The sequence below is a fragment of the Limanda limanda genome, chromosome 16, assembly GCF_963576545.1.
Source record: "Limanda limanda chromosome 16, fLimLim1.1, whole genome shotgun sequence".
NCBI classification, from domain to species: Eukaryota; Metazoa; Chordata; class Actinopteri; order Pleuronectiformes; family Pleuronectidae; genus Limanda; species Limanda limanda.
The window spans coordinates 726350-744627 of record NC_083651.1 but is presented as its reverse complement, the minus strand read 5'-3'; the positions used below and the strand labels follow the sequence as shown (position 1 = coordinate 744627).

Here is an 18278-nt window from a genome sequence, read left to right as displayed (position 1 = left end):
AACACTTCCCAAACAGATAAATAGATCCAGGAATAGTTGGCTGAAACCAGGTATAAAATCATATGTATAACTAATGTTTTCCTGCTAATATTTACAGAGACACGGACTTAACATTGACACTTTTTTTATTTAAAAAGCATTAGTGATAATATGATGTCTTGTGGACATCATCTTGATTACCTTGGATTTCAACACGTAGAACAGTGTCAACGGTTCCAAACCCGTTGCTGAGTTGAACCTTATAGCGGCCGGCATTAGTCATTCTCTGGACGTTCCTCACCACCAGGTGGGTGTAGCTTTCTGTGTTTTCAATGATCACATTTTCTGATTGATTCAGAGGCTTCTTGTCATAGAACCACATGATCTGGGGGATAGGGCGCCCGATGTAGACGACATGCAGGCGGAGGCTGGTGCCAGCTCCAGCAGTGTACTTCTCCTTCAGGGGGAACCCAGGATGGAACTGAGGAGCTGCTTGAAGACGCAGTTTGCCGCTGGTTTCGATCTCTCCGGCCTCATTGATGGCCCTGCAGGTATACAAGCCCTCGTCTTCCTGCTCATCTGTCAGGATACTGAGGGAGTGGTTGCGGCCATCTGAGCTCATCTTGTACTTGCGGCTCTGAATCAGTTCCTTGCCGAAGCGGTACCACTTGATCTCAGGCAGGGGTCTGCCAATGATGCCACAGGTCAGACTGCCCAACTCACCAAGTTTGGTGGTAACGTCTTGGATCTCTTCCTTCAAAGCTGGAGCTTCACCAACTGCAGAGACATCAGCAAAGTTTCATTCATCTACATTCATTATTTTCTTTGCTATAAATTATACGAATATTCTTGTATTCCTGATGCTGCTACCTAATGATTAATTGCTTAACTTTTTAAGACCCAGGCCATATTACAAATTCAGTTTGATGAAATCTATAATCTGTATTGGCTCACCGCTCAGTTTAGTCTTGATGCCCATAGGTGTGCGACGAGGTCGGCTGAATCCGGCCTCATTCTCAGCAAAGATTCTAAACTCGTACTCGGAGGCCTCCATTAATCCACCCATGGTGAACTGACGATCCTTGGAACGCTCCTTGATGCATTTCTTCCAGGCGCTTTCTCCGGCCTGCCTGAACTCAATCCAGTAACCCAGAATCTCCTTGCCTCCGTCAAGCTCAGGCCTGAGCCAGTGGATGGTGATGGAGTCTTTGGTGATGGAGATGATGTCGATCTCTCCTGGCTGGCTGGGTTTGTCTATAAGGAGAAGACAAAGGTGGCTTAAAACTCACAGAGAGACTAAATGATGGTATTGTACAATAGCTGTAAAATCTGTTCCTTGATTAGTTCTATACATGAATATATGTTTATCATAGATCCTGACATGTCTCCTTGAGATTTTCCAGTGTCTGTCGCGTCAATATATTTTAAGTTATATCATTTTCTCCAACATCAACTCACCAAATGGATCTTTGCAGACCAACGACTCAGAAGCAGGACCAGCTTCACTCTGCCCGATATCGTTCTGAGCCACGACTCTGAACATGTACTCTGCGTCAGGAATGAGACCGGTCACATTGTACATGGTGGTGGTGATGTGGGTCTTGTTATGGCGGACCCACTTCTCTGTCGACACCTCCCTTCTTTCCACATAGTATCCTGTGATGCGAGAGCCTCCATCATCCCGAGGGCGGGCCCAGGACAAAGACACTGTGGACTTGGTCACCTCCATGATCTCTGGTGGGTAGCTAGGAGGTTCTGGTGGGCCTGGAGATGAAGCTTATTGTCAGTAAAATCGACATGTACAATACTAACTGCGTCACAATTTTGAAAAATATACTCACAAAGTGGTGTCTTAGGTGTCACAGCCTCATCAGACTTGAGAGACCTGCTGACACCGAACTGGTTCTCAGCAGAAACCTTGAAGTGATACTCCACATTTTCCTTCAGACCCTTCACCACCAGTGAATTCTCGGTTACCCGGGAGTCCACCGTACACCAGGCGGCCTTGGGTACCTCACGCCTTTCCAAGATGTATCCTAGGATGTCGGAACCGCCATCATCTGAAGGTGGTCTCCAGCTGACCCGCAATGATTTGGCTTGAATCTCATCGAATTCCAGAGGGCCCTCCGGGGAATCGGGGCGACCGATCACCTTCACCTGGAGGAAGAGATTTATAGACAGTTAGGTTCCCACCATTCCAAGGGATATATTTGTCTGAAGTCATGCTTCAACTAAATATGACAGCCTAGTCACCTTGATGTACACAGCCTTCTTGCCACATTTGTTCTCCAGCACCAGGTCATAGGTACCGGTGTCGTCTTTGTGTGCCTCTTTGATGACCAGCTCAGTGATGTCATCGTGGGTGGCAATCATGGCCCGATGGGAGATGTCACGACCATCCTTGGTCCACTTGCATGTCGGGATAGGTTTACCCTTGATGCCCACAGACAGACGGATGACTCCGCCCTGTCGCACTACGTAGCCCTCCTCATATTTAGAATCAAACTCATAGTCGGGGTAATCTGAGGATGACACAGATCAGAGTTTTGTCAATTACAGATTCATGTAAGAGAGAAAGATGCCTTTTATATTTAGGAGATAAAAGTATCTTGTTTTGTGACTCTAAATTATTTTTGCTGTTCTCCTACCAAGCATCTCCTGGACTTTAACGACTCCAGGAATCTCTGCAGGCTCTCCAACACCGCCAGCATTGCAAGCGATGATCCTGAACTTGTACTCGGCACCCTGGGGCATGTGGGTGAGAGTGTACTCGCACATCTTGGTGGGTGTGGTGTTGCACAATGTCCATTCCACCTGGTCCACCTTCTGCATCTCGATGAAGTAGCCAGTAATCACAGCACCACCCTCCTCTACAGGTGGCAGCCAGGCCAGAGACACTGAAGTCCTGGTGCTGTCGGTGACTCTGGGTTCAACTGGTGCTCCTGGAGGCTCTGTTCAACAACACAGTAAAAAACTGACTTCAGACTTATGAGATCAGAACAAAACAAGTGGTGGCGGTTTTTTCATTACAGTGGCACAGTTGTTACACACTGAGTTGTGTCACGTACCAATGGGATCCATGGCGACAGCGGTGACAGAGGTCTCGCTGGGTTTCCCGGCTCCTCTCGAGTTGATGGCAGTGACACGGAATTCATACTCCAGGCCCTCGATCAGGCCAGAGGAGCGGTACCTGGTCATGGTGACGGGGTTCTTGCTGATCTTCATCCACCTGTCAGAATGGGCCTCCTTACGTTCGATTATGTAGCCGGCAATGGTGGATCCCCCATTGTCCTCAGGTGGTTGCCAGGTCAGGGTCATGCCCTCGTGGGTGACATCGAGCACATCTGGCCTGCTTGGAGGTCCAGGGATGGCTAATCAGGAAATACAGATGAGTTACTGATAACAGAAAATACTAGACAGTTTGAGAGAAGATCTACTGATGTAATGAAGATAGAAAGTAAGGATTTTAAATATATAAATTAATACGTAATTTCCTGGTAATAGGCTCAGAAATATGTGGCTCAATTTTCTTCAGTCTTATTATTGATCAACAATATTATTAATGAGACTGCTTAGTGTAGATGTGGTGAAGATGTTAAAAGAGTTGTTCTTAAATGGTTGCTATGGTGAAAGTAGAACAAGTGGGACCAAAAGGTTGTTTGGAAGAAACAGCAGCAGAGTTTGTTTTCATTATAAGAAAGAAGATATACATAGAGTGCAGTAACACAACACTTTCAACTGGAAGAGAACTCACTCTTGGCGCTCTTGCACTCCACCACCTCGGACTGCAGGAAGCTGCCGACACCGAAGCGATTCATGGCAGCAACACGGAACACGTACTCAGTTCCCTCTGTGAGTCTGGTGAACTTGTAGCAGGGTCGGGTCACAGACTCTGAGACGGTGGACCAGCCGGGCCGGTGGGCTTCACGCTGCTCCACCACGTAGCCGCTGACGCTGGCCCCCCCGTCCTTCTCTGGAGGTTCCCAGCTGACTGTCACTGACACGCCGTCTGTCTCCTCAATCTTCATTGGACCAACTGGGATTCCTGGTTTGTCTGGATGGACACAAGGACGAGGCTGCTGAGTACGTCTGTGTTTGAATATGACTTGAATTGTACTTGATACAAAAAATTACTGATCACATGTGATTTTGTTAACGGACTAATTATTGGTACATCTTATCTGTAAAATTGCACTTGATCAAATTTATGAATGACCTCATTTGTCTGCAGAAAGTCGCCTTACCAAGTATGATGACCTTGATGACCTCTGTTGCCATGCCGATGGCATTCTTAACTTGCAGCATGTAGTCTCCCGTGTCACTGATTGTCGTATCACGTATGACGAGATGGGTATATTTGCCGTTGCTGTCAATTTTGATGCGGTCCAGGCTGTCCTTCAACTTGGTGCCACTGAAGAACCAGGAGCATTCAGGCTGTGGCTTAGCTTTTATCGGGATGTTGAGGTCGATGGCTTTGCCACGGTGCACGTGGACTATTTTCTGAGGGATGCTGGTCAGGTCAATCTTGGGCATCACTGAAATACACAGAGAGATGTTTTGTATTGATGGTATTTTAGGGATTTATTTGAATTTGTTAATTTTGGAATGGTTAAAAGGGATTGTGGATGTGTTCATGATTTCTTACCCTTAATGTCTTGAATTGTGATCGGAGATACAATGTCCATGGGCTCGCTGGCTCCCCTGCTGTTAGTGGCTCTGATTCTGAAAAGATACTGGTCATTCTCTGTGAGGGATTGGATGGTTTGCTGGGACACAGAGGCCTTGACTGTCGCCACGGCAGTCCACCTGTCCAAGCCCACTTTGCAGGCCTCGATTACATAACCCGTCAACCTGCTGCCGCCATCGTGCACTGGCTTCTCCCAGAGCAGTGTGACCGAGGACTTGGTGACATCAACCATCTGGAGGCTCAGAGGCACTGATGGCACCTCGCACACCAGCACAGCCTCAGACGTGTCACACGGCTCACCGACGCCATAGATGTTCTCTGGCAGGATTCTGAAGAAGTAGTGCTGTCCCTCCTCCAGGCCAGTGATCCTGAACAGGGTCTTTCTACACTCAGTGGTGACGGTCTTGTAGGACTTCATGTTGGCTTCACGCTTCTCTACGATGTAGTTGCTGACATGAGCACCACCATCGATGCTCGGGACATCCCAGGTGATCACAACAGACTCCTTGGTGTAGTCCTTCACCTTCACTGAAGCTGGAGGACCAGGAGTGTCTGCGGGAAAGAGGGGGCCGAAGAAGAAAACATATTATTTTTTACAGTTGAACTGAGGAAACTTTTACATTTCAATTCAGCACGAAATAATGAGTATCTGTTCAAACTTCAGATGACATACCATAGACTTTGACAAGAATGGTTGTAGTCTTCTTGCCAGATGGGTTCTCTGCCTCCACAACGTATTTTCCAGAGTCATAGCGAGTAACCTTTTCAACCATTAGCATGGTGTAGCTATCGGTGGTTTCAATGAAGCCGCGGCTCTGCAGCTCCACCCCTGTCTTCCTCCAGGCCACCACTGGTGTTGGGCGGCCAGTGACGGACACAAACAGACGCAGAGTTCCTCCGGCTCGCAGACACACTGTTTTCTTCAAGTCGTCGGCAAGCTCCAGGTCAGGGATTTCTGAGCAGGTGGAGCAGAGCAGGAGTCATATGATGCTGCGACAAAGACTTGTTCACATTATACTTAATATTTAATAATTAAATTGTATGCTGTTCTATTCTTTTTAGCTTTCTCGTTTTTCTGCCACAGCAAGTTTTACCAGGAACAGGAGCTGAAGTTGTTGACTCACCGATTCTCTCCAGAGGCTGGACCTCCGCACTAGGTTCACTGAACTCCCCGGTGCCCTTGTTGTTGACGGCAGCTACTCTGAATCTGTACTTCTTATTGGCTGCCAGGCCCGCGGCCACATACTCATTGGTCTTGAGTGCCTTGGCGCTGGCACGGTACCACTGCTCGGTGCCCTCCTCTAAGATCTCCACTATGTAGCCGGTGACGTCTGAGCCTCCGTCGTACATGGGTCTGGTCCATGTCAGGTTGATGCTGTGCTTGGTTGTGTCAGTGATGCGAGGCATTGATGGAGGAGCTGGTGTATCTGAAAGTAAATATTGGATATATTATATCTTCTTCGAACCTTATTCCATCAAGAGGAAAGTAATCTGTCCAAAGTATGGATGGAATTATGATTAGAAATTGAAAAGAAAAGACTGAAAAGACTGTTCAATGTCTTACAAGTTGGGTCTCTGCAGAGGATGTATGGTGAGGCGTCGCTCGGCTGGCTGTCTCCTGCAGCGTTGACAGCTGTCACTCTGAACATGTACTCGCTTCCCTCCAGCAGACCTGAGATCTTCAGACGAGTGTCGTAGATGGTGTAATTCTTATTAACTCGAGTCCACCTGTTCAAGAGAAGAAGTGACAGGATGTGGTGAGGGAAAGACGATGACATCAATATTTCAGAAAGTGAAAACTAAAATCATCCATCAAGTCCATCAGATGTTAATCACACCTGGTGCTGCTCTTCTCTCGTTTATCCACAATGTATGTTTTGATCTCGCTGCCTCCATCGCTCTCAGGCTTCAGCCACTCGATGATGACGTGCTCCTTTGCCACAGCTGTAACGTCCGGTGTGCCTGGCTGTGACGGGATGGCTGAGAGAGAGAAGGGTTGAGACACGTCAGGGTCACAGACAGAACAATGCTTTATATCCGTGGCAATTTGGGGTTCGGCAAGGACACTTCAGCATGCAAATGGGGAAGACTGGAATCGAGCTGCCAAAGGTTTGTCCTCACTATGCTACAGCACCACCATCAGGAAACATTTGAATGAAAAGGTAAAGTCAGAGAAAGCTTACTGTAGGCGTTCCTGGCGATGATGGGATCAGATTCTAGAGCGACTCCAGGTCCGAACTTGTTGACTCCTCTGACTCTGAAAACGTACTCGTTATTCTTGATCAGCCGGCTGCTGACACATGACAGAGTCTTGCACTCGGCCTCCATGATGACCCAGTTGAGGCGGCTGGTCTCGCGACGCTCCACGATGTAACTGGTGACAAGGTCTCCACCATCTTGCAGTGGAATCTTCCAGGACACGGTACATTTCTCCTCCGTCACTCTGCTGATTACGATGTTGTCAGCCGGAGCTCCAGGAGAGTCTAAAAGAGGAGAACCCGTCAATCAGTCCAGAGAAATGTCTTTTAATTACTATTCAACTTCAAGTTTTTCTATTCGAGTAAAAAGTTAACCAAGTCATATCCTAGTAGTAATAATGTGATTCTTGTTTCATCCCAGTTGCTCGTTGGTTACGCACCTAGAACTTTAACGCTGACAGCCGCGGTCTTGATTCCGCTGGCGTTCTTGACGGTCAGGACGTATCTGCCTGTGTCGTATCTGTCGCAGTCCTTGATGACGGCCATGGCTCTGGTGGCAGTGTAGGTCAGGGAATACTTCTCTCCCAGCTCCAACTTCTTGTCGCCCTTCGACCAGAAGACCTCAGGCTCCGGTTTCCCGCCTACAGCCCCGTCCAGGACCAGGTCGGAGCCGGCAGTGACCGTGACTGTCTCACCCACCAGCCTGCTGTCAAGTTCAGCTTTGGGAGGACCTGCAGCAAAGAAGAAAGTATATATTATTACCTCAATAACAATTGACTTGTAAGGATGCCACAATATGGTTAAAACAAAAGATCAAAAAGTATACTAGTTTTTGTTATTTTACCTAATTTGGTAGTGTAATAGTTATTGATTTGATGACCCAGACTTACAGTATTCGTCCTTGCACGTGATTGGTCCGGTAGACTCGGAAGGTGCGCTGTGGACACCGGCAGCATTCTTAGCGATGACATGGTACTCGTAGGTCTCTCCCTCGCCCAGGTTAGCCACGGTGAAGTAGTTCTCACTGATGGTGGTGTAGTTGCACTTGAGCCAGCGGTTGTCGTCCCACTCGTCCGTGCTGTAGACTTTCCTTTCCACCACATACCCAACGATCTTGCTGCCACCATCGTTAAATGGCACAGTCCAGCACAGCGATACAGAGGAGTGGCTGATATCCGTCACCTCGGGCTTACCAGGAGGATCTAAGCGAGGATAGAAAGGAGTCAATTGTAAAACTGTACCACAGTTTTAATTATGCAGCTTTTTTACGCTCTTAAAGTCATTAGTTTGAATAATAAATATCTGTAGAAGATGAACATGTCACTTACCAACAGGGTTTAGTGCTGTTACAGGTCTGGAGGCCTCACTGGCCTTGCTGAGTCCAACAATGTTCATGGCATACACCCTGAACTGGTAGTCCAGGCCCTCGATCACGCTGGATATCTTGTACTGGCAGTCCAGGCAAGGCAGTTTGTTTTCCCTCACCCACAGAATCGTGTTCCTTTCCTTCTTCTCGATCCAGTAGCCTGTAATCTCGCTGCCACCATCTGCATATGGCACTTCCCATTTGATGCCGATGGCGCTGGCAGAGACAAATACCACATCTGGACGATTTGGAGGACTTGGAGGAACTGTGAAAACAAAGAAGCAGTGAGAACAGGTATCTTAATTTGACCTGGACGAAGGTCCTTATACAAAATTCATCAAACTTTGTATTTATTTTTGTGTATATGTTGATCAGGACTTACCATATGGATGCTCGATGACAACAGCAGCAGACTCAACGGACTTGCTTACTCCAAACTTGTTCTCAGCACACACTCTGAAGGTGTACTCCAAGTACTTGGTAAGATGAGTCACTTTGATGGTGGTTCTCTTCACACTGGAATTCACCACTTGCCAGGAGGCAGAGCCAGACTCTCGTTTTTCCACAATATAGTTGGTGATGTCAGTACCACCATCGTCCGCTGGCTCAGACCAAGACAGGTTGCAGGATTCTGAGGAAACTCCAGAGATGTCCACCGGGCCTGTGGGTGGAGTCGGTCTGCCAACGACAACTACCGTCACCGTGAATGTCTTCACACCAGCTGTGTTCTCAAGGGTCAAGTAGTATTTTCCACTATCGCTTCTCTTGCTGTCTTTCACCACCAGAGTGGTTCTCTCCTTTGTGGTCTTAATGGAAACTCTGTCCGTCTCCTTCAGCTTCATCTCTTCCAGCTTCCAGGTGACCTTTGGCGCAGGTCTGCCACTGATTGGGATGTTGATTGTGAAGGTGTTGGAGGTCTTGCAGGTGATGAGCTGGTTGGTGATGCTGCTGAGGTCAGCAGTTGGTTCAATGCGGGGCTCCTTAATGACCACAGAGCCAAAGGTGCCCTGAGGCTCGCTGATTCCAGCATCGTTCTTGGCCTTGACTCTGAAGTCATACTCAGTATTCTCAATCAGACCTTCCACTAGCATCTTTTGGGACTTGGTCTCTTCGCTAACAACCCAGCGGTCAGTGCCTTTAGCTTTGAATTCAACAATGTAGCCTCTGATGCGGCTGCCGCCATCATGCTCCGGCTTCAGCCACACCAGCGAGGCTGAGGAGTTGGTGGTGTCAACGACATCCAGTCTCTTGGGTGGTGCAGGTTCTTCTGTGGCAATGATAGGCTCTGTCATCTCATGAGCTTCTCCCTGGCCGTACTGGTTAACACCAATCACCCTAAACAAATATCGCACCCCAATATCCAAACCAGTTACCCTAATCATCTGTCGAGAGCTCTTGGTACTGACTTCCTGCCAGGCCAGGCGGCTGGCTTCACGCTTGTCCACAAGGTAGTGGTGGATTCGGGCTCCACCATCATTGGTGGGGGCATCCCACATCATTGTCAAGGCTCCACGGGTAACATCTTTAAAGGTGATGGCTCCTGGAGGTCCAGGTGTATCCAGCACTTTGACAGTGAACGTGATGGACTTGCGCCCACTGTTGTTCTCTAGAGACAAGGTGTATTTGCCAGCCTCATACCTTGTGCACCCCTCAATAGTCAGAGTGGAGAATGAATCTGTGGTGTTGATATCACCCATGACAGGCAGCTCACCATCCACCTTAGACCAGGTGGCCAGAGGAGCTGGTTTGCCGCAGAAGTTAACATGGAGGTTGACCATGCCGCCATTCTTTACGATGTGAGTTTGCTTGAAGTTGGCATCAATGTCGATCTCAGGAGATGTGAGTCTGTCCAGAGCCTGAACAGGACTGGTCAGCACAGAGGCTTCGCCTTCTCCTGATCCATTTACAGCACTGACTCTGAACTTGTAGATCTCTGCAGCCGCCAAACCCTTGGCAGTGTAACTTGTGTTGAAGCAAATCTGGTTGTTGACTCTGTGCCACTCCTCCAGACTGGCCTTACACATGTCAATGTTGTAGCCAATGATTTCCATTCCACCATCAAAGACTGGCTTGGTCCAGTCAATGGTGACCGACGACTTGGTGGAGTCAGTGACCTGAAGAAAATAAACAGAGTTCTCAAAAGGTTCCTTAATTTTCATTTCTCTCAATTAATATGTTATTTAAGTTATTTGTGAGATTTTTACTGTGTTAAAACAGCAACTAAAATTTAAAATAATTAATATAAAACATCTTAGCTGACAATATATATATATATATATATATATGTCTGACATTTTATTGAATATAAGGACAGATTTTCTTCTGTAATCCTACCTTGATCAGTGTGGGAGCACTGGGAGCACTGGTAGGCTCCCTGCATTTGAAGAGCCTGGAGGTACTGCTGGCCGGTCCAACACCAGCGCCATTTTCAGCCATGAGGCGGAACTCATACTCGTTGCCCTCAGTGAGTTTGGTGACACGGTGTCTCAGCTCTGTGATGGGCCTCTTGGAGGAAACCTTCAGCCAGCGCAGGCTCTTCTTCTCCCGCCTCTCGAGGATGTAGTGTTTGATCTCGTGGCCTCCATCTGACCTTGGCCTGGTCCAGCACAGGGTGATGCTGTTTCCAGTCACATGTGTGGCATCAGGAGTACCAGGGGCATCAGGCACAGCTGAAAGAGAGAAGAAAACAAGTTTTTTGTACGAAGGTCAAGTTCTGAATGTGGAGGCAGTTGTCTCTGTTCTTTTCTGCGACAGATCAGTAATGTTTACTAGCTTTGGTCAAATTTGTCACAAAGAATGTGAGTAACTTACTGTATTGCATCTGTGCGATGATAGAATCAGAGTCCAGTGGTTTCCCAACGCCAAACTTGTTGACAGCAGAGACTCTGAACTGGTATTCGTTGCCCCTGATGAGGTTGGTGGAATTGTAAGAACAGGCTTCACACTTGGAGGTGACCAAGGCCCATGTGATCCTGGATGTCTCCCTCTTCTCCACCACATAATGAGTGATGGCGGCACAACCATCGTTCTCTGGTGGGTTCCACCACACAGTGCACTTCTCAGCCGTGATGCCGGTGAAACGGATAGGACCTTCTACAGCTCCCGGTGTATCTGAGCGTGTGAGAAGGTAGGATCCAAGTGTCAATAGAAACAGGATTGAAAATGTTGTTCCTGTACGGTGTCTCTAAAACATAATGGAACATAAGTGTTTACCGACCTTGCACTCTGACGTTGACGTCAGCTTTCTTGGTACCGGAGCTGTTCTTGGCTTCGACGGTGTAGATTCCACGGTGGTTCCTGTCAGCGTCACGAATGAACAGACTGCTGGCTCCGATACTGCTGGTGATCTCAATGTCGATCATGATCCTCTTGTCGATCTCTCTGCCATCCTTGTACCAGACAACCTGGGGGACAGGACGTCCAGTGACGCTGCAGCCGAGGTTAACCTTCTCTCCAGCCCTCATCGATAGAACCTGATCTGGAGACCAAATGATCTCAGGAGCAACTGGAGATATAAAGAGAATGAACAGATGAGTGATCGGCAGAATGAAGGAACACACTGTTAATGATAACATTTCTAAATATATATTCCTCAAGTGGAATGTACTTACTGCTCTCATCCCTGGTCATGATGGATCCAGAGGAGTTGGACGGTGGACTGACTGTGCCCACAGCATTCCTGGCAATCACTCTGAACTCGAATCTGTCTCCAGGTGATAAACCAGTCACAGTGAACTGGGTTTCGCTGATGTCAGTGAAGTTGCACCGCAGCCATTTGCCTCTGCCTTGGCGCCTCTCCACACTATAGGCAACAATCTTGCTGCCACCATCCTTAGTGGGGACGTCCCACTGCAGCGTGACCGAATCTCTGGTTACATCGATGAGCGTGGGAGTGCCAGGTGGATCTAATAAGAAGACAGAGGCAATTTATGCTTGGTTTTTAAAAAAAAATCCTGCAGTGATACTGAAGCAAAAAGGAATGTAGATAGAGTGAAATGTGATGAGACTGTTATTTTAACAGACTTTAACATGCACTTACCAACAGGGGAGATGGCGAGCGCGTGTTTACTCTGTTCACTCATAGGGCTTATTCCAGCATTGTTCTCTGCATAGACTCTGAAGGAGTACTCCAGTCCCTCCATGAGACCAATGATTCTGTACTCTTTGTTGGATATGATGGTGGAGTTCACTTTCTGCCACAAGAGGCTGTTTCTGTCCTTCTTTTCAACATGATAGCCCAATATAGGGGACCCTCCATCGAAACCTGGGATCTCCCAACCGATGGTCATTCCATCACTGGTGACGTTGTAGGCCACTGGCTTTCCTGGGGGACCTGGAGGTTTGTACTGGTGCTGGGCAATAACATCTGAGGAGTTGAGTGGTTCACTGACTCCATACTTGTTCTCCGCACGGACCCTGAACTGGTACACAGCTTCCTTGACCAGGTTGGGAATCTTGAATGTGGTCCTGACAACACTGGAGCAGACCATCTTCCAGTTAGCCGTGGAGGTCTCACGTTTCTCCACACTGTAACAGGTGATCTCGCCACCTCCATCCTCCTTTGGCACATCCCAGGAGATGATGATACTCTGAGCTTTAATCTCATCGAAGCGGATAGGACCAACAGGCACTGAGGGCGCTCCCAGAGTGGTCACTTGAATGTCGAAAAAGTTCTTGATGACTCTGTTGTCCAGAACCAAGGTGTATTGGCCTGCGTTCTCTTTCTTGGCTCCTCTGACTGTGATGGCAGTCTTGTTGTCAGTGGTCCTGAAGCGAATCTTCTCACTTTCCTTCAGAGGGAAGTTGTCCTTTAGCCAGCTGATTGCAGGTTTTGGTTTACCCTTGAAGGGCAATTCAATGTGGATGTTCTGACCAATGCGAACAGCAAGCTCTCCATTGGGGTAGTCACTCAGAAGGGCCTCAGGTGGAATGATGAAGTCCATCACTACGATCGGACCAATCTGTGAGAAGTCACTGTTTCCCTTTTCATTCTTGGCAAATACTCTAAAGTCCATGATATCGTTCTCTTTCAGTCCCGTGACTTCACAGCTGCAGCGCTTACACGTAGCACCCGAAGCCCAGTTGACCTCTTCCTGGGATCTCTTCTCAATGATGTAGTCAGTGATGAGGCTGCCACCATCGTGGTCAGGTCTGGTCCACTGCAGGGTGACAGAGGTCTTCGTGGAGTCCACCATCGTCAGCTCTTTAACAGCTCCTGGAGTTTCCGTGGCTCTGACGGGCTCAGTGGTCTCACATGTGTCACCCACACCATACTCGTTTTCAGCAGACACACGGAAGAAGTAAGCACAATCCTCCTCCAGGCCTGACACCTTGTAGGATGTGTTGGCACACTCTGCGGTGATCACCTGGAAAGCCTTCATGGTGGAGGCCTTCTTCTCGACAATGTAATTAGTGACAGGGGAACCACCATCGATGAGAGGAGCTTCCCAGCTGAGGGTCAACTTTCCTCTGCTCACGTTCTTGATCAACAGTTTCTGGCAGATGGCTGGACTATCCAGAACTTTAAGGGAAACTGTAATTATCTTTGGTTCTCCAACGCCATTCTCAATCTCCAGCAAGTACTTCCCACAGTCATCGCGGGTGACCTTTGGTAGGAGGAGTGTGGTGGCTCGCTCAGTGCTGGTGATGGAGTAGCTGTTGTCACCAGCCATGTTGCGGTCGCCACGGCGCCATGTGACATTGGGGGCGGGGCGTCCCTTCAGGGGGATAAAGACTTCCACATCACGGCCAGCTTTAGCTGTGTACTGGGTTGTCATGGGAACATCCAAGTCCAAATCAGCTTCCTCTGTTGAAGTGTAACACAAATGAAAGGAGGAGGAATTATAGTATTAATAAACTTCTCAACTGCAATACATTCATTCGACATATCACTCTACATATTATCTCACGTAATACATTTCTTAACACTGTATATATTTAATTCCATTCATATGTTTCTATATATATCTTTATATGTCTATATGTTACTGATTTCTTTTTGCTGCTGTTATATTGCAAATTTCCTCATTGTGGGACTAATAAAGGACGTCTTCTTTTTCTTATTCTCATCAATAATGATATCATTCTAATCCATCCGGATTTAGATGGAGTTTACAAAACAATCAATAGCAACAATTTGAAGCAATAAAAAAAATAGAAAATAACTTAAACACTCAAGTTGTGTTAATGATCAGGTTTGTTTATCCTAGTTATTAAACAAATACTTGCTTGTAAATGATCATAGAGGAGTCAACATAAATACAAACCCAAGATGTCTTTGGCTTGCACGGGTTGGTACATCTTGATGTTCTCTCCTTTGCCCTTAGAGTTGACAGCCGAGACTTTGAAGAAGTAGTAGGTTCCGGGCTTGAGGTGGGACACCACATATTCACAGGACTTGACCTGTGGGTTGATGGTCACCCATTCTTTCTCTTCAGAGTTCATCTGTTCCAAAAGGTAGTGAGTCACTTCACTGCCACCGTCATAAACGGGGGTCTCCCAGCCGAGGGTGATGGAGGTCTTTGTGGAGTCAACCACACGCAGCTTGGATGGCTCACCAGGCAAATCTGGAGAAGATAAAAGATTCTGTGTGACGACCATGACATTATAGAAATCTTGTACAGAAGCTCCTGCAAAGCTGTAATGCTACTGCTTACCGATGGGGTCGTAGGCTGTGTAGAGGTCAGAAGTCTCAGAGTAGTTTCCTGCTCCAGCCTTGTTGACAGCACAGACTCTGTACTGGTACTCGCTGTTCTCCACCAGGTTGGTGACTTTCTGCCGAGTGTCTCTGATGGTTCCCTTCACCACCTGGACAAAATGTGTATTTTATGAAGCTTACACTTGCCAGTCTTTAGTTTGGGATCTTAAATATATGAGACAGCTTTTATAAAGATTGGTCAAAAAGCAAACCTTGAACCACTGCAGACTCTTCTTCTCACTCTTTTCCAGGTAGTAGCCGTCGATGTCGCTGCCTCCATTCAATGCAGGTCTTTCCCAGATCACTGTCATGGTGGACTTGGTAATCATGGTGACTTGAGGCTTAGAAGGCTCGCTAGGAGGAACTGTAAAAAAAGGACCAGGTTAGATGAAACTGTTTTTCTATTGTTTAACATGTCTTTTATATATAAAATATTAGATTTCATTATAATCGTGACACATAATCCTCTCAGGACGGAACACCAGATGTGGGAGGGATATTAACTTCACTCTCTTACCGAATGCATTCTTTGCAATGACGGGCTCAGACTCGAGTTGGTCTCCAATGCCAAATTTGTTCACTCCACGAACTCTGAAGATGTACTCATTGCCCTGGATGAGTCTGGGAACATTAACGATGCAGTCGACCAGCTTCTCCGAGACTATGGACCACATGACCCTGCTGGTCTGTCTTTTCTCCACAATGTAGTGAGTCACCATGGCACCGCCCTCATCAGCCGGTGGGGACCACATGATGGTTATCTTGTCAGCAGTCACCTTCTTAAACTGGATGTCTCCAGCAGGGGGACCTGGCTTGTCTAGATAAGAGAGGATAATGTGAATATTAGAGTTTTTATACATATGAGATGAATTTCATGCAAGGTGAAAATTATCGTCATAAATACAGTTTTTTAAATAATATTTGAATACCTTGTATGAGCAGCCTGACAACAGCAAATGCAGATCCCAAGGAGTTCTTCACCTTGACCTCATAGACACCAGAATTCAAACGAGTGGTTTCCCTGAGGAACACACTGGTGCACTCATACGTGTGTTTGAAGGAAAGCTGGGCGCTGGGCACCAGCTCTCTGCCGTCCTTCAGCCACTCAATAGTGGGAGCAGGTTTGGCTGTGATATTAAACTTGAGCTCCACATTAGAGCCGGCCTTGTGTTTGACCTCACTGAAGTACTCCTGAGGTATTTCAATCTCTGGGGCACCTGGAAGAGAAATGACAAAAAGGTGAGTTTGAATTCTGAGGAATCACAGAGTGTGCAAATGGACAAAAGTCAAGCTGAGATATTTGACATATTTGATATTTGTAAAACAAGAAGTTGTTTTCCAAAATGTGATATCCAGATTCACAAAAAAACATGGATGAATAAAGGCAACAGTGTGTCCAAAATGTCACGTGTAATGTACAATTTATGTAAATCCATATTTAAGAATTAAATGACACCTACCGTATGTGTCTACACACGTGGTTGGTCCAGCAGTACTGGACGGGTTGCTCACTGACCCAACGGCGTTCCTGGCCATGACTCTGAACTCGTATGTCTCGTCCTGGGTCAGGCTGGTCACAGTGAAGTGGGTGTCTGTGACATTGTTGAGGACAGCCTTGGACCATTTGGCACTGCCACCCTCCCTCTTCTCAATGTTGTAGCCAATGATCGGGGATCCACCATCGTAGTTGGGTCTATGCCAGGCCAAGCTGATGGTGTTCTTGGTGATGTCACTGATGCGCAGGTCTATGGGTGGCTCTGCAGGAACGGAAAGTGGGAATTCATTGTAAGATAGTTGTACAGGTGAAATCCTATCTCCTTGACTTTTATATAGATTATTTAACTCTACTCACCACAAGCATCAATAGCCAGCACTGCGTCAGAGACCTTGCTCAAGGCTCCGACTCCAGCAGCGTTTTCTGCTGCCACCTTGAACTCATAAATAAGTCCAGCATTGATATTAATGACCTTAAAGTGGGTAGCACGGATCACCATTTTGTTGACTCTCTGCCAGAGAATGCTGTTCTTGTCTTTCATCTGGAGATGGTAGCCAAACACATGGCTGCCACCATCTGACTTGGGCTCGGTCCAGGCCACAGTAATGGTCTCTCTAGTTACAGAAGTGATCTCTGGAGTTAACGGAGCATCAGGAACAGCTGGTAGGGGCGAAACAGAGTTGGAGGGTTTACATATTAATTTAGATTTTGAAAAACAGAGAAGGAAAAGCAATAATGGATAAAACATGAAGGTAAACAAAGAATTCTTACTGTAAGGAAGGCTGACAGCGACAGTTGGTGAGTCAATGTGTTCGCTGATTCCATATCTGTTCTCAGCCCTGATTCTGAACTGGTACTGTAGGCCAGTGGTCAGCTTCATAATCTTCATGGTGCAGCGTGCCACAGCAGAAGAGACATCCATCCAGTTGGCTGTGGTCGTCTCTCTCTTTTGGATGACGTAGTTGGTGATGGGGCTGCCACCTTCATATACCGGTGGGAGCCACTCCAGGTTAAGGCTGTCTTCTGTCACGTCAGACACCTCAACCGGTCCAAGTGGGGCACTGGGACGGTCTAGAACCACAATATTTACATATTGTTTGGTGGTTCCACTGGAGTTTGAGGCAGTGATATCGTAGCGTCCTGAGTCTCCAGCGACGCTCTCGCGTAGACTGATCTTGATGCTGTCAGGGGTGACTTCAGAGTTGAACCTCATCGTTGACTTGAGTTGTACGTTATCCTTGGACAGTGAGACTTTAGGCAAAGGTCGGCCTGTCAGTGGGATCTCACACTTGAGGGTGGATCCGGCTCTGACACACACCGTGTTGTGAGGGAAGTCGTTCATGTTCATCTCAGGAGATTCTAAAGCACAGAAGTTATAGAGAGAGTTAGAGAAAAGGATATCAGGAGTTATTTCACTTTTTAAATTTCCTGGTTTTATACTCAAGTAGTAAATATTGGCTTATTCTGCAGTTTGTCTTTTTAGACTGCAACTCACCAAGCTGATCTTTCACCATTACAGGGTTGACCATTTCCTTGACATCACTGAATCCAGCATGGTTCTCAGCTCTGACCCTGAAGAAGTACTCGGCATTCTCCCTTAGACCAGACACTGTGAGGTGGACGGACTTGGTTACACCACACTTGACCCACTTCTCCTGGCCTTTCTCTTGAGCCTCCACTAGGTAGCCAGTAATTCTGCTGCCTCCATCTTGTTCTGGTTTGGCCCAGGCCAGTGACACACTCTCCTTGGTCACATCACTCACGCCAAGTTTTGGTGGGGGGCTTGGTTTTTCTGGAGAAAGACGACATGATTTGTTTTATTGAAATACAGGTGGGTATACGACCCTATATAAGAC

At 47.2% G+C, this 18278-nt stretch overlaps 1 protein-coding gene across 1 annotated transcript in view; it reads right to left on the bottom strand.

The window, feature by feature from the left end:
* LOC133021930 (titin-like) overlaps nt 1–18278 on the bottom strand; it is a 179775-nt gene that overhangs the window by 8020 nt on the left and 153477 nt on the right. Inside the window, exons 179-211 of the mRNA XM_061088939.1 lie at nt 17918–18214; nt 17194–17781; nt 16780–17082; nt 16388–16684; nt 15857–16144; nt 15445–15744; nt 15140–15291; nt 14887–15037; nt 14497–14796; nt 12270–14036; nt 11842–12135; nt 11448–11735; nt 11042–11341; nt 10565–10899; nt 8613–10344; nt 8193–8495; nt 7755–8066; nt 7305–7595; nt 6850–7149; nt 6505–6646; nt 6231–6394; nt 5791–6093; nt 5340–5621; nt 4625–5218; nt 4224–4514; nt 3734–4033; nt 3048–3350; nt 2628–2930; nt 2233–2501; nt 1821–2136; nt 1438–1743; nt 934–1233; nt 181–756 (exon numbers count right to left, since the gene is read on the bottom strand). Of these exons, the coding sequence (XP_060944922.1) occupies nt 181–756; nt 934–1233; nt 1438–1743; nt 1821–2136; nt 2233–2501; nt 2628–2930; nt 3048–3350; nt 3734–4033; nt 4224–4514; nt 4625–5218; nt 5340–5621; nt 5791–6093; nt 6231–6394; nt 6505–6646; nt 6850–7149; nt 7305–7595; nt 7755–8066; nt 8193–8495; nt 8613–10344; nt 10565–10899; nt 11042–11341; nt 11448–11735; nt 11842–12135; nt 12270–14036; nt 14497–14796; nt 14887–15037; nt 15140–15291; nt 15445–15744; nt 15857–16144; nt 16388–16684; nt 16780–17082; nt 17194–17781; nt 17918–18214 (13047 nt within the window). The remainder of the gene's footprint in view (nt 1–180; nt 757–933; nt 1234–1437; nt 1744–1820; nt 2137–2232; nt 2502–2627; nt 2931–3047; nt 3351–3733; nt 4034–4223; nt 4515–4624; nt 5219–5339; nt 5622–5790; nt 6094–6230; nt 6395–6504; nt 6647–6849; nt 7150–7304; nt 7596–7754; nt 8067–8192; nt 8496–8612; nt 10345–10564; nt 10900–11041; nt 11342–11447; nt 11736–11841; nt 12136–12269; nt 14037–14496; nt 14797–14886; nt 15038–15139; nt 15292–15444; nt 15745–15856; nt 16145–16387; nt 16685–16779; nt 17083–17193; nt 17782–17917; nt 18215–18278) is intronic.